The 16,443-nt window shown below is 33.5% G+C and overlaps 1 protein-coding gene across 1 annotated transcript in view; it reads left to right on the top strand.

The window, feature by feature from the left end:
* csk (C-terminal Src kinase) overlaps positions 1-16,443 on the top strand; it is a 63,498-nt gene that overhangs the window by 17,238 nt on the left and 29,817 nt on the right. Inside the window, 2 exon segments of the mRNA NM_001077599.1 lie at positions 14,187-14,299; positions 14,437-14,550. Coding sequence (NP_001071067.1) covers positions 14,285-14,299; positions 14,437-14,550 — 129 coding nt within the window. The 5' untranslated portion in view covers positions 14,187-14,284.

Here is a 16,443-nt window from a genome sequence, read left to right as displayed (position 1 = left end):
TCCATGAAATTACTTTCCTAAAAGGGATTTAGATTATTTTGTTGATGTCAATTAAATTAGGTGTTATTAAATTAACATTATGTTATTAAATTAACATTAAGTGTTACAGAAGAGAAGTTATTAATAGTCACATCATGCGAAATAAACTTTTGAAAGCTGTTTGGACAGAATTGTGTGTAGGTATAGTGTGTCCACTATTACCCGGGCGGGCCGGGTAATAAAAAAATACATTATGATTAATTACAGGTCGGTTGCAGGTATATGTAGCTGGACAAGGCAGTGAACCAGCGAAAAAACAAAGAGTGGGCTTCGCAGAATGGGAAGATAAGACTCCTAAAATAATGGATGAAGTGCAAAGTAGCATAACTGTTCAAAGTTTCATTTAGAGAAGTCATCGGAGGAAAATCTGCTATCGTTCTGGGAGAAACAAGATCGCTTATTTCCATTACCTTGCGAGCAGAATCGTGTGCAATCCTACAACAAGCAGTGCGAGCGAACGCTCATTCAGTGCAGCTGGCGGCGTTTAAGAGGCGAGGTGGAATCTCCCAAACCAGGCACAGTAGATGCTATTCTGTTTTTGCACAGTGCGAACAAAAAGGCCAAGTAAACATAACATAGCTGCCGCTTAGGGTGAAGTGGCACCCTTTTTGTTATCTTGTTCCTCTATTTGTAAAAGCTAAAATGTCTTATTTTTACTTTCTGCATATATTTGAAAATGAAGATAATGTTGTCTAAAGACAAACTTTTGTTTTTATAAATAAATGTTCATTTAAAAACGTTTACGATTAACGTATTATTTTACTATCAGAGATGCGCAGATTATAGCTCACTGGACTCTGCTGTAATATCCACAGTGACCCATCGTCATGCCTAAAACAAAGAATTAAATTATTAAAGTGACGATCGGGTGCGGATACATATATCAGATAAAACTATATGTGCGGGTGGATAATTAGTAAAAAGCTGCAGATTCGGGTGACATTTCAGCTGATCCGCGCATCTCTAGTGTCGTATAAACACGTCAACAGAGTAGAATTAGCAAAGAAACTGCCATTAAAAGATCTGTTTCAACTCTCTGTGATCAGCTGCACTGCAAGAATACGTTTTACAAGTTTAAAACATGTACAGCAGTGCATGTTAGTAATAAAGTAAAGACAGTAAAATCCCTATGTAATTCATAACCAATGGAATCACCACAGCTGAAGAGTATCAGTACAACTATATACCAGAATGCTTCAAACACACAATAGAAGTCTGGGTTTGCAGCGTTAGATGTTTATTTTGTACAGTAGCATAGTGAATATCCATATAGCAGTGCAGTGTATATTAAATTGTATACTGTCACATTTGCCATGAGTAGACGTGCAAACATGACATTTGTGTGTGACTCATTGTTGCAAAAAAGCTTGAATATACTCCACCATTTGACTCATAGACTGAATCTCTGCCTCATCCGTGTCCGTCTCTGTCACTTGTGCTGACATGACGCAGTAGAAGCAGACACGTATGTGGGAACGATGGATGGGGAGAACAAGCTTGTTTGTATTCAAAGGCACAGGCTACAACAACAGCTACACTTTCTTTTGACCCCAAAATGGGCATTTTCTGCATTGTATAAGAATTAATCTGATGGGTATTTTAAATTGAAACTTCAGTTCAGAGTCATATTCTACAGAAACAAAAGGCTAATATTAGTGGTAAAAAGTGGTAAAATATGAGCCCTTTAATACATAGAAAAAAAAAAGTTAAAAATAGAAACAAAAAAGTAATTTGAGTTTTTTAAAAAAGTGGTTTGTGTTAGAAATTCAAACAGTAAAACTTTTTAGAACCAGTAAGCGTGTGTGTGTATTTGTGTGTTTGAATTAGGACTGTTGGATATATCGTTACAGCATGGATATCGCAATGTGAGCATTTGCAATAGACACATCGCAGGATCTGAAATGTGGATTCTAGTCTAGTAAATGTTGAAAAAATATGTTACTATTAAAACTAAAAACTTATTGTTACACTTTGAAGTTACTCCAAAAATGAGAGAGTAAATGAAATCAGATTATTATTATTATTTTTTTAAATCATAATATTTCTAAATGTACTGTTAAAAAAATATTCAATAATTATCTATATTGAATCATGTGAAACATAATATTGTGAGGATTTTTTTGCAATATCACCTAACCCTAATCGCAATATGCATTGCGGAATAATGTATTGCAATGTCAGTCCTAATATTGTGCAGCCCTCGGTTGAATGTTTGAATGTCGTTTGAAGGAATTCTTTTTTTTTTTGTTTATTCGGTACTCAGTTTTTACCCATCTGTAGCCAGTTTTCCACTATTGGTCTGAATGGTTCTGTTCGCTAAATCTTTTAATTCTGCTCCAGTCAGCTTTGTTTTTTGTTGTTGTTGTTGTTTTTTTCACGGTGGTGCTGATTTTGGAACTTTTTGGAATGTAATACAAATGTGTCAGATGTTGCCCTGGTAATGCAAGTCTAATTTAAACGATGACATGGAGCATGATCAGATTTCTGTTATGTGGTTTTGTCTGATTATATCCTCCATTGGGATATCCTTTTTTATATATTTACTTTGTTGAATCACTTTGTACTTTGTTAAATTATCAAAAGAAATAAAAAAGTGGCACTCTTCCACACACCTTCTAGCCAACCAGAATCAAGAATATCAAGACCATGGAATAAGTAGTTTTATTTTACTCGAGTAAAATGTTAGGCTACGCACCTCTGACCAGCAGTCACAGATATTACAATTGTTGTCCCTGTATGCTTTTTTTAAGTTCCAGTAGCCATTGACATGCGTGCTACGAATCACCAAGCATCACAGTTTCAGTGAAAAAAATCTACTTTGATGTTTTACTGTAGAAAAAGAGATGTCACCAACATGTTAGAAAGCCCAGGGCTGAGCTAACAGCAGATGTTCAGTGTTGGTTGAACTATCACATTAACTGTTCTACAGACTTTTGTGGCAATTATGCATGAAGACAAACATACGCAAATGTGAATAGCTGATATATTGAACATTTTCATGGGCACACACACCGTGACACATTAGCGGTTCATAACTGATCTAAAAATAGAGCGCGTATCTCACCGGCCCTCTTGAAGCACACTAACTGCACTCATTAAATGAACATGTCGAATGATGCCACATTTGCGGTTGAAAGCGAGAATTAAAGAGCATCCAAACGTGGTGTAGGGTCATATTATTGCAGTAGTGGAGCACAGTTGTGAACAGTGGAGGTCAGATGTTTTGTAAGAGGATGTGAAGTAGATGGGTTTAAGGGATGAAAGGCTCTATCTGCGAGCACATCACGTCTCTGTTCTCTCTCATTGAAGCTGGTTTCCTGGTTCCTCATGTAGCCTGCAGGCCACTGTCAGGCCTCCCCGACTGAGTCTCACACGTGCTCTGCTTTGAGCATGATGCCATAAATTGCAGCCTCTGACATTTTTTGTGTCATTCAAAGGAGTTTGGGTTTATTGGCCTGCAGGTTTATTTTCAGGACCAAATCAAATAGGCGATCGTGAAAATGTAAGGGAACTAATGGGCCTGGATAAGTCATATTGAAAAGAATCATGAAGTGTTTGTAAATGTAACTATGATGAACATTAGCATCATCATCATATTTTTTACTGATTATAATAATAATAATACTTTAACAATTAGTTGTAGTACTTTTTGTTACTTTTTGTTTTGTTATAAGAAAACATTATTTATATTATTTTTTAAATAATTAATATCACTTTAAAATCAAGACTACTTGTAGTAAAAATGTGTACTTTTAAGCCAGTATCTTAATGTGACGGTTATAGATATTATTTTGTAATCTAAATCCTAGGCAATTTAGTAACGTGAATACCTGGTAAAGCAATGAAACTTGCATGGATTACAGTATTTAAAAAAATAAAATAATAAATTTTGGGTAATGGTTCACATCTAAATTTTAACACAATCGACCCAATGAAAAACAAATCATTTGCCTTATTCTTTTCTGTCTCCATGAGACCAATTTTTATATATCCTGGTACAGAGCAAATTTGTCTTGTTGAAGAAATTTAATTAATTTAATTTCTCTTTTTGTTCTAAACAAAAAGATAAAGCTTTAATTGAAACATCAATTCCCCAAAAATATTCATTCAATGGTTTCACATCTAAATTTGATCACTTAAGCCAATGAGAAATAAATAATTTGCCTTAATATTTAAGTCCATGAAAGTACAAAGGATATTATAATATTTGCTCTATGTGGACATCTGGAGCTACTATAACCTACACTGAAAATTTTTTTTCATAATTTAACGTTTTTTTTTTTTTTTTTTCGGCAGCTGGGATGCCGGTGAAAAAAGTAAAATAATGGCCATTGAATTACAGAAATGTACATTAATTCGTTATTTTACATTTTTATTTTTCCGGCACCCCAGCTGCCAAAACCCCCTCTGTAAAATGACAGATTTTTTTTACAATGTAACTAAACTGTTTAATTAATCTAAATGGCTAGCACGGGGCTGCTAGCATTTATGGCACATAACGTTACGCTTAACATCACATTAGCGTGAAGAATACTTGTGTCCCATACACCGCACAAACCTGAGTGTCTCTGTTGCAGATCTCCCAGTTAACCTTTTTATTCTGAGCTCAGATCATGACCAGCCCTTAACAGGACCATATCACCAGGTGTGCTTTCTTTACACACCCAATATTTTGATGGCCAATATTTTATAAATAAATGAAATATTGGGCTTAAATCACAGAAGCCATCTTAAACAGAAACACACAAAGTTTATCACAAAACAACCATGTACTTTAACTAATATAACACACAAACTAACTCTAAAGCTTTGGTGCTGTGGACCAGGTCATTACAATATTGAGTTTCTGTTTAATACACATGCACTGGCCTGTGTAAGTAACCTTAACATTTTGAATTGGTCAAAACAATATTCCTTAGTTGAGCTCTTAATCAAACACATTTATATTTAACTATGTTTTTTAAATTAAAATATATTACTTGAAAAATAAAACAAATAATATTAAAATGAAATAAGATACATTTTTATTTTTTTTACTTTATTTATATTTCTCTTTTTAGGGAAGAAAAATAAAAAATACAAATGATAATAAATTGTACATTTAAAAAAAAAAAAAAGATAAAAAACAATAACACATCGAAACCTAAATGAACAGTTGACTGACCACATGTTTCCTTACAGGTCACATAAAAAATACATATAAAAATCAAAAGATATATTTTTAATTGGATGAAGTGCTGCTTGAAATTTTTTTTATTTTATTTTTTTCAGTGCAGTATAATATAGTCAGTGTTCAGATTTATACTACGGTAAAGTCAGTCTTGCCTAGTATCAAAATCAAAAAAACTTTCACTTAAAGCTTTTATATATTTTTCTTATGTGCAGTTGCATTTACAGTTCTTAAAGAGACTCGTGTTATCCTTTCAAAACTTGATATGGATGCAGGAAAAAAGTTGACGTCCATTTAAGCAAGCCTTGACAGAACCAGGCTGCACAAAGCCACTGTTGTCAGAATGTGAATAATAGGAACTGCTTTTCTTCTCCATCATGCCCTCTGGAAACTTCCACAGTCTCCATCATGTTGGAGCCCCCCGTCAGCCTCCAGAGCTCTGCTGCAAGTTTTTGTGTCAGATTCTCAAGGAATGAAAAGTCCTCTTGTGCGAGGCGTAGCCCAGCCGATGCAATCCTCAAACAATGATATCATTTGTAACCACGGATTTGCCAAGGCACACCCCGAATTCGCTGCTGATCACAAAAAGCCTTGTTGATTTTGATTGGTTGGCGCGTTGCTCTTTGAATTTCGGCTTCTTGTTTTGTATGGATGTTGCTCTGATTTGTCAGAAATCCTGCTGGTTTTGACATGGCTCACTTGATCTAGTCTGTGTGCGTCGTCTTTAGGTATTTTCACATGGTTGCATCATTTTATGTTCCCTCCGTTAAGGTTGTTTAGGGTGAGTGTGCGCTGAATAGCACCATCTGGACCATTTGCTCAGATTAGTGTCAATTCGAGAGTCGAATTATTTAATGTAGGCTGAAGAAATCGGTCACTTTACATTCCCATTTACTGGGATAGCATTTCTGTTGTTTCCCTGAACAATTTTTGTTTTTTGTTTAGATGTTGTTGCTAGTCATCTTGAAGTATGGGTTAAATTGAGGTTGGAGGAGTTGTTTCTGTAACTAAGGGATGTATATCTGATATTAATAATAAACCACGTCTTGGCAGACAACACCAAATAAAGTTTCTTCAAGTACGTTGTGTTAATTGTGGCATTGTGAGTGTGCCTTAAATAGGTTGTTGCTTTACATGGCAAGTGTGGTAGAGGCGGTTGGTTAAATTGAAACTAGTTGACTTCCTGTCCTTTACTTCAGACCTCTTGTTGCATTTTTTTTCTAGTACATTATATACATAGTTTAATTTGATTTGATTATTTTGTTTTGTTTCATCATTTTTATTTGTAATTTGTTTTGTTTTTGATTCGGTTTTCCTGATTCTTATTTGCTTATTTATTTATTGATTTATTTATTTATTTATTATTTCTACTTGATTTATTTATTCTTTTTGGTAATTAGTAGGGGTGCAATGATTATAGGTTTTGGTTGTGCGATTATAGTCTGAGGAATATTCACACTTATGATTGTTATGCATTTATTAATTTCAAGACACTACTAGTTTAGCAGGGTTCAACGCTAGGGATCTTTTTTTATTGGCCCGATCGGGCAAGTGGTTTAGATTTTTACTTGCCCTGCCAAAATTTTCTCTGGCCCCACCAAAAAAAAAGTTAGCCATTTAGTTTTTTAGCATTACTTTTCTTTAAATACAACCGACAATTTAAAAAGGATTTAATTTAAATACAATACTGATTAGATTAACTAAAGTGAATGGTTTAATGTGTGGTTTAGTTGAATTATTTAGTTGACAATTTTATGGTTTTTGTTTGTTTATAACCAACCAAAATTCCTAATTTTATGAACCGGCTCATTACATCAGTCTATAATACTTTCAATATTTTCATTTTTCATTTATTTGTAAATCTAGATTTAAAATGCATTTCACTTCTTGTTCTTGCTTGATCCATCAACATAATAATCATATTAGCCGCACGAACCACGCTTACTGGGCAAACAAGTTCTGAAACAAACATCTGGGCATGAAAGCATGCAATTGACAGTCGCAGCCAAATTAAATTTTAGTGACAAGGCAACACTAGCCCCGATCGGACCAGTAACCATTCGGTATACTGTCCCGAGCGTCTTGCACACTGGCCCCGGGCCAGCGGGCAGTCCTTATTGTTGAGCCCTGTTTAGTAAATCACATGTAAACTCCTTATATTTTTAAGTGTTATTTGCTGCTGCCGCCCAGTAACTAAATAATGCATCACAAAATAGTCATAAAAACAAACAATTGTTAATTTCTGTTGGACTTAAAAAATAAAAAATGTTTTTAAGTATTTAAACACAATTTTACACTGAAAATAAATGACCGAACAATAAATCAATCAATCAATGAATAAAAATATTTAAAAAAAAAAATTGTATTTGTCTACATGTTTAAATCTACATATTAGCTAAGCATTTCCTTTTAAAGAGAACAAATGTCCAAGGCTGCTGAACTTCTGTCTAAAAAGGCACTTTTGATCAACTATATTATGAAATTGGTATTTTTCATTTTATATATATTTTTTCCCTTTGTATGAAATACACACATTTCTGCTCCAAAGTGTGAAGCTGATCCGTCACATCTTTTCATGTGACTCGCAGTGCACTCGCAAAATTTTTTCAACTAGGTGGGCATGGAAAGCGTGAGAACAGCGCACGTTGCCAATATGCACAAGCAAGCCAAACATCTTCATTGGAAATAACGTAAACATGCACACGCAAAAGACGGGATATGTAAACGGCCCTTAGTTAATATTCTCAGCCATAGTTAAAGTCGGCCTTTAATTCAGTGTGCGTGCGTATTGAGTACAAGCTCGGAACTTTAAACTAGCGGCATAACTTTTAGTTGCAGCAGTTTTGTTCCGTAAAGAAACATGGTGTTAAAAAGGCATTATGATTTATTAACCGTGATTAATAGTGAAATAGTGATAGTCGGTTTATCGTTGCTTCTCTAGTATAGGGCTGGGCAATATGGCAATAATGCAATCTCAATAATTAATTATTTTCAATAATTTTACGTTGTTAATTCTTCCAGATTTAAAAGAGTACCCCAACAATTACTAAAGCATTCATTAAAAGAGTTCATTAAATGGCATAATATAAATTCTCTAATATCAATACAGGGCTCGAAATTAACTTTTTTACTTGGTAGCACCGGTGCTCCCAACTTCAAATATTTAGGAGCACCAAAAAATTTTTAGGAGCACCAGAAAAAAATTAGGAGCACCCACCAAAAATGAATGAGCACAGCTGCAAATTGTTTTTAAGGGATTTATTGTATTTTAAAACAACAGACTGACAAAAACCAGAAACAACTATCTAACTAATGCTGTGAAGACATTGATATTTGTGTGCAATAATTCCAAGATGAATGTCTAATAATTAGGCCATAGAATATTGATGATAAAAAATGACAATAATAGTAACAATGAATTCCATTACTCATTATGATACTGCCTTGAATGTGCTTGAATGGAAGTTATCTGCTATAAAAAGTCTGTTACTTTATGAAAAATAATTGTATAGTTTGCATCAAACAAAAATGAAGCATTGCAATAAGAAAGATTTATTTTGTACTGCTGTTTTTATATGCATGTCAATTTAATAAAAAATATTTCTGCTACAAAACAAACAAAAGATTATAATAAATCATTCAATTCAATGATGAAAGCTGCAAAGCAGTCATCAGTAAATAAATATAAAAATAATATACACCTCAAACAAGAATAGACAAAAGAAAGTAAGTAAAGTCTCACTTCTATCACTCTTTAAAAGTTTTGGTTTCAGTTTGTGTCAATTTAAAGGTTCAGTCTGAGATGATCTTCATTTTTCTGTATTAGTGGAAAGCAGGCGAGTCAGCCGACCTATTTTATGAGCAGGCAGAGCAGGATTCTTGCGCTAACCATCGCGCAATACCGGTCTTTGTTATGAGCCGCAGTTTCAGTGTAAACTTAGTAAAGGCGAGCTTCTTTGGCGATGATATGTACAGTATTAGATTTGACTTTTAGCGGACATTTGCGCTGAACACGCAGTGAATGCAACGCATGAGATTCGGGCACCTTCTCCAAGAAGCGCGTACTCGATTGATCTCAGCTGGCGGATCATTATTCACCACGTGACGTATCATGATCGCTTTCATCTGCGCCTCAACTTTAGGTGGGGTTTGCAAACCTGTGTGCTTTAAGTTTTTACTCTTCAGCCGTTTGCATTTCCTGTGGTCATAAAAGCTCCTTCCCTGTCATCTGACTGCGGAGTACCTTGAGTGAATGACAGCTAATATGGACCAATAAAGCGGCAGGGAAGAGCGATTCAGCACGTTTTTGAAAAAATCAAAACAGGTCGCACTACAACCATTATCTGCAGTCGCACTAATGCTCCCATATATATTATGAGGTCGCATAGATTAATTTTCGGGCGCATATGCGACCAAAATGGTCGCAATTTCGAGCCCTGCAATATCTATAATAACCTCTATATCAACATGCTTTTAGATTCCAATTGTTGCACATTTCTGCTGTGTGATTGGCTCTTAGATCAACATAGAGAAAAAAAGAGCCCAGAGTCCAGAGCTTATCGTTGTCATTGACATCAATTTTATCACAATTCAATATAATATTGTTTATCCTCCCAGCTCTAATCTCTAGTAATTAGTAGTGTTTTTTATTGTATTTTTTAAGTTTGTCATCGGTTTTATTTTTCTTGTTTTATTTTCCTGTGTCTGTGTTATTTTTTAATAATGTCTTTTGTGATGGGTTTTTTTTGTTGTAATTTTTTTATTTATTTGTTTAGCGCAGGGGTCACCAAACTTGTTCCTGGAGGGCCGGTGTCCTGCAGATTTTAGCTCCAACCCTAATCAAACACACCTGAACAAGCTAATCAAGGTCTTTTTAGGTATACTTGAAACATCCAGGCAGGTGCGTTGAGGCAAGTTGGAGCTAAACCCTGCAGGTGCACCGGCCCTCCAGGACCGAGATTGTTGACCCCTGGTTTAGCGCTTTCAAAAGTTTTGCTTTTACTTTGTTTTTGTTTCTATTCGTTTGAACACTCAGTTGTATACAAAATTTCACTTGCTTTATCTCTCCCATCAAGTGCGTCTTGGCCTGGAAAAGTTTGTAAACTCTTGAATTCTGCCTCACTATTTTTTGTCAGTTTAATTGATGCAAGTTGAGTTGACCAGGAAATGTAATTCATTTAATGACCAGCTAATTTAACTCAACTAACAACTTGGAGGCAGCAAGATTTTTTGTTTTTACACTGTAAAAATTAGTTACTTAAAGCAAGTACACCAATTGCCTTAAAAGCAACAAGTTGACTTTACAGAAATAATGTAAATAAACGCATTGTAACTTGGAACTGTTAAGCTGACTTAATTTTTATAATCATGCTTATTGTACTCACTTTATTAGTCAACTAATTCTTTTTTTACAGTGTGAGACTATTTTAGCACATGTGTTTTCAAATAATGACTGTAATTATTACAATATTTGGTGCTTCATTAAGTCTTTAAAATCTAAAATTATAGCCTGTATTGAATTTAGAAGACACACTGGAGTCTGGAAGAGCAGATTTATTTTAGTTGCTGTCATTTTGCTAGATACAGAAAAGCTGGAAAAAACTAATATCATAAATGTGTATTGGAAAAAGTGATTAGTTTACTTTTATTTTTTTTAAAAGTAAGTAGAATTTGCATAAAAAAATAAAGTCAATTTAACAGTTCCAAGTTACCATGGGTTATTATTATAAAGTCAACTTGTTTTTTTATGGCAATTGGTTTACTCTTATTCATGTGTACAGTGCACAAGCCCGTTTGAATCACAACCATCAAGCCTGACACATCCCAAAGTTTTTGAAAAGCTGATCCACTACAACAACAATCAGTTTCCTGTCTTTACATGAATCATGCTATTCCAGTGTGTGACAAGTATAAAATTAGTTAGTCAGAGCAGCAGGGGAAGACTGTGTTTTTAAAGGGAAGTGCGTGATATCCTAACTGTAAGGCCTTCGGTCAATTTATGCCGTTATTGGAACCCATTTGGCTGTCTAGCCAGCACCCTTCAACTCGTACCGCTCATCACCCACCAACGCCAATACAGGATGACCGTTTTAGTCCCAGCAGCTCAGACAGGAAGTGACTTCATGTTGTGGGGCCCACTGCAGTTTTTAAGCCAGTGCTACTTTGCATTGAACAGGCTGGCAATCAGAGCTGGTTGACATATTAATGAGGTCAAAGCGCTCTGTGTCATATCATATCTGCTTTACAAGCCCAATGCATGCACTGCACCACTTGTAAAAAAAAAATAAGGTGGGCAGATTCAACCGTTGTGAATGTGAACCGGAAACACTTGAAAGTAATTGCAAAATGTGTCTTGCGTTGTTTTAAGTGCATTATTAGGTTTAGTACTAAGCTTATTTATTTTTTACTAATTCTGGGCGCATGGTTTACTGTTAAGTGGGTTATTGTGTTTTAATTTTTGTGTTCTCAATAAATATTTTTATATTTTTACTGTTAAATTTATTTTGTTTGTTTTATGATTATTATTTTTGTTTTGTTTTGTGATTTTTTTTTTTGTATTCTGCTTTATTTTGTGATCTCAATAGTTTTTATTTTTATTGTTTTAAATTTGTTTTATAATGATTTGTTTTGTGATTTTCTTTTGAAGAATTTTATTGTTTTATATTCTTATTTTTCAAATTGTTTTTTAGTATTTTTCTTTTTTGTGCCCTCAATAAATAAATTAATTTTGTTTTTTTTATTTTGTATTTTTCAGATTTTAATGTTATTGTTTATTTTTGTGCTCTCAGTAAAATGTTTTATTTTATATTGTTTTAATTTTCTTAGTTTTATGATGATTATTGTTTTGTGTTTTGTGATTTTATTTATTTATTTTAAAAATATTTTTCTGTTTTTTATTTTCGTGTTTTCAGTTTTATTTTTGTTGTTAATTTGTTTTGCTTTTTATTTATTTATTTTTATTGATTGATTTTACATTTTTTGTATTTTTTAGTTTTTATTTTATTGTTTTTGCTCAATAAATAGTTTTTATTTCATTTTATTATTTTAGATGGGTTTTTTGTTATGATTTATTTTTTGTGGGGGATTTGAGTTTTTTTATGATAAATTTTTGTGCTTTCAATAAATACTTTTTATTTTTTATTTTTTGTAGTTTTATGGTGATTTCTTGTTTTTAGTTTTGTTTGTATTTGTATTGTTTTTAAATTTTATAGTGAGTATTTTTTCATTTTGTGATTTTTTGATTGTTTTATTTTTTGTTTTGCATGAATAGTTTTTAATTTTATAGTTTAAATTTTTTTTGTTCTATGATTATTTTTTTTGTTTGTTTATTTTTAGCATTTTTCTGTGTTTTTTATTGCTTTAAATTTGCTTTTTAGTTTTATGATTTTGTTTTGTGTGTGATTTTAGTTTTTTCCCCCTATTTTTCTGTTTTTATTTTATTTTTATATTTATACTCTTAATAAATATTACATTTGTTTTGTTTTTTGTGATGTTTTTTATTTTTATTTTTTTTTGCATTTTTTGTTCGTTATTGTTTTATTTTTATTCACTATTCAGGGCCCTGTTTTTTTCCAAAAAATATAATAGGTTGACTTTCAAAGCTCTTGTTTGCTTTTAGCACTTCACTTCTAATAAACCTTTAAAATTTAAATTAAATAAACTTTAGAATTTGGTTTTTGTAACTGAAATCCTATGAGAAACAGTTTTCTGCACATCAAACTTCCTGCTCATTTGTTCCTTTGAGAATTGCAGGTGAGAAAAACAGCATTGCATGTGTCATTTGCTTAAGTTCAAGTTCAGTTCACAAGTTTGTCCCAGCATAATGGAAATACAGCAATACTTACTTTTGAGATTCAAGTTGCTCATCACCATGAAAGTGAAGTGTGTTTTTTTTTTTCTTTTGTAACTTCTCGTTTCTGCTTTTGGGTCTTTTAATTTTGAGTATTTTATTCTTCTTCACGGAAGTAACTACAGCACTGCTTTATTTAACCCAATGTTTATCTGAAGAGAAAAAATAGAGAATAGTATTTTTAAAACTATAGACTGTATTGCATGATTGCTAAAACGTAATTGTCTGTAAATTAATACATTATTTATAATGATTACAAGCACATTTTCAGTCCTAACTTAAATTAATTTTACTTATTTATTCTTTTTTCTCCTAATTTATAAATTGGTTTGCAAATTTATCATTTTCTTTAATTTATACATTTCTAAAATATATATATATATATATATATATATATATATTTTTTTTTTTAAAGTTTTCTCTTTAAAAAATCTGTTTTATACCCTGCTTAAACACACACTTAATAGAAATGCCTAGGATTTTAAAGGATCAGCATTATTTCTTGTATCGCAAGATTTATTTTTTTAGTCTGAACTGTTAGTTGATGCATAAATAACCTATCTCATTTCTAACCAGAGACTTTGTGCGTTGTTACTTTTTGATAATTGACAAACAGATGATAGATAAGACAAACGGATAGTAGATGACTCCAAAGCCATCTCAATGTCCTTCTTAAAGTTGATTTAGAAATGCCTCTCGTAACCCATCCGGTTTCAACAGTGTAGTATTAGTCTGGTCATGGATGGTTGATTTCTAAGTGTAAAGTGCTTGTTTTGTGGGGTGGCTTGATGCCCTCAGTTCACACTGAATGTTTAACAGGCTTTCTGCAAGCCTGCTTTGCTGCTCAGCCCTTCTTCCTGTCTGAGGCATCGGAAAATCTACAGCCGCCACTTCCCCTTTGAAAGTGTGTGTGTGTGCTTGAACTGTATTTGCTGCTGAACAGTGTTTGCTGACATGCATGGCAGGTTGAATTTTGACTCATTGTTGAAATGCGAGTACTTTTTTGGTATGCCTGACTTGCTTGTAGTCAGGATGGCTTGTTTGGTTTATTATTTTTTAGAAATCACTTTGTAAATTAGGATTTAATTTGAAGCTGTCATAATGCTTTTTTTTATTGGTGATCGACAGGTTTTGGGCCAGTTTTGGCTGCTGCTGTATGCCTCAGGCTCAGCTCTGATGTTACCGGTTGAAACGGGTCGACTGTGAGAGGACGGATTCCCTCAGCTATGTCTACCTTTGAGGTAAAGGAAGCCTTAAGGTGGTGCTGTTAAGATATAATGTGAATTATGACACCGCTTCATTTTTAAAGCATCCTGTTTTGCTTTCCTTTTTTTTTTTTTAAAGTCAAAGGCTTTTCCTTTTTTCTTTCCCTCTCTAGGCGACCTGGCCTGCGGGCACCGAGTGTGTGGCCAGGTACAACTTCCCTGGAACGGCAGACCAGGACTTGCCCATGTGCAAAGGAGATGTGCTTACTATAGTTGGAGTAACTAAGGTACATTTCTGAAATGTTACTGTATATGATACTGCAAAAATGGAAATTGTCATCATTTACTCAACCTACTCAAACTATACAATATATCTGAAAATATGGTCTAGTCATTTTGTCAAATGCTGTTGTACGTTTACTGTATGGAGGAAAACATGAATTAAATATTAGCATTAGTGTTCTATGTAGACTGAAAAAAATATTCATTGGATTTACTAAAAAATGTTTAAGTTAAGTGGTTGCAAACAATTTATATGAGCTAAATTTAAACAAATTAAATTTAGAAATGTTTAACTTTTTAAATTAAGCTTATATAAATTGTTTGCTTTAATTATCAATGAACCCTTTTTTTTCAGTGTAAGAAAATATTTGATATCAAGTCATTTGACTTATTTAAGCTATACATGTAATTTTAAATCGCACCTTAATTTAATAATTGGAGCACTTTGAAAGTTTGGAGTGTGTACGGTTTTTGAAAATGCTTTTGAATCTTCACCCAGCCTGCATTCATTTGATCAGCAATACTGTAAAAACAATATTTTATTATTGTTACTTGTCATTTGACTTAATTTTGAAGCATCATTTATTTTTATGATGGAAAATTAACTTTTTAGCATCATTTCTCCAGACTGTCTCTAGAGTGTCATGTGATTGTTCAGGAATCATGTTAATAGGCTGATTTGGTGTATTAAAAGCTTAGTTCTTATCAATGTTGAAAACAGTAGTGCTGCTTAAGATTTGTGGAAATCATGATACATTTTTTTGCAGTATAATTTGAACAATATATTTTTTTAAATTCATTCATTCGTTATTGCTCGGCTTAGTCCCTTTATTTATCTGGGAATGAACCGCCATCTTGTCCAGCAAATGTTTTACACAGCGGATGCCCTTCCAACTGCAACCCAGTTCTGGGAAACATCCATACACACAAACACTACGGCCAATTTAGTTTGTTAAATTTACCTGTACCGCATGTCTTTATACTGTGGGGGAAACCGGAGCACCCGGTGGAAACCCACACCAGCACGGGTAGAACATGCAAACTCCACACAGAAATTCCAACTGACCCAGCCAGGACTCGAGGCAGTGATCTTCTTGCTGTGAGGTTACAGTGTTAACCACTGAGCCACCATGTCACCCTATTCGCAATATAGTATTGCTAATACTAATTTTGCTTTATCTAATGCATCTTTGCTGATGAAACATCTGCACTGTGATTTACATTTGTATTTTAGTATTTGTGGAAATTTTGGAGGTACATAAAAAAAAACAATCCCAGCTGAGTAAGAGTTGTGAACTTTAAAGTGTAAACTTTGAAAACGTATTCACACTAATTTTACTGTTCAGTGGAAACTAATGAGACCTAGTAGCTGCGAAGATATCAAAATTGCATAAAAATGACTAAAACGTGCTATATTATTACTTTTTGTGAGAAATCTAAATGGTATGTTCATGCTTTGCGAGTTTGGTTGGTTACAATAAACTTAAGTGTGATTGCTCTGTTAGTGTGGTTCATTTGAATAAGTGTGAATGCCGCCATTTGCACTTTGGTGGACACTGAAAAGATGTCAAGCTCTTGTGCTTGTTGCGTTCATTTTTTTTAGCAGTTGAACTTCACCAAGGACATCAATACGAAACAAAAGCAGAAGTTTAATTCACAACTTTGGATGGAAACATAGCTATTATGTCAGTGTTGCCCATTACAGTTTAATACAGGTGTCAGAAACTGGTCTACTACTTGCAGATCTTCATTTGTGTGGGTGACAGATGGACATCTGATTCTGTTTTGGCCACATTTGCATATTTTACACTTTTAACTCTTGATAGAAATAGTGTTACAAGGATGCACAAAAATCATTTTAAGCTCAGCAGTCAACGCACAGCATTGTTTTAGATATT

Source organism: Danio rerio, chromosome 25 (genome assembly GCF_049306965.1).
Source record: "Danio rerio strain Tuebingen ecotype United States chromosome 25, GRCz12tu, whole genome shotgun sequence".
NCBI lineage: Eukaryota > Metazoa > Chordata > Actinopteri > Cypriniformes > Danionidae > Danio > Danio rerio.
Note: the sequence above shows the minus strand (reverse complement) of the source record. Positions and strands in the feature narration are given on the sequence as shown.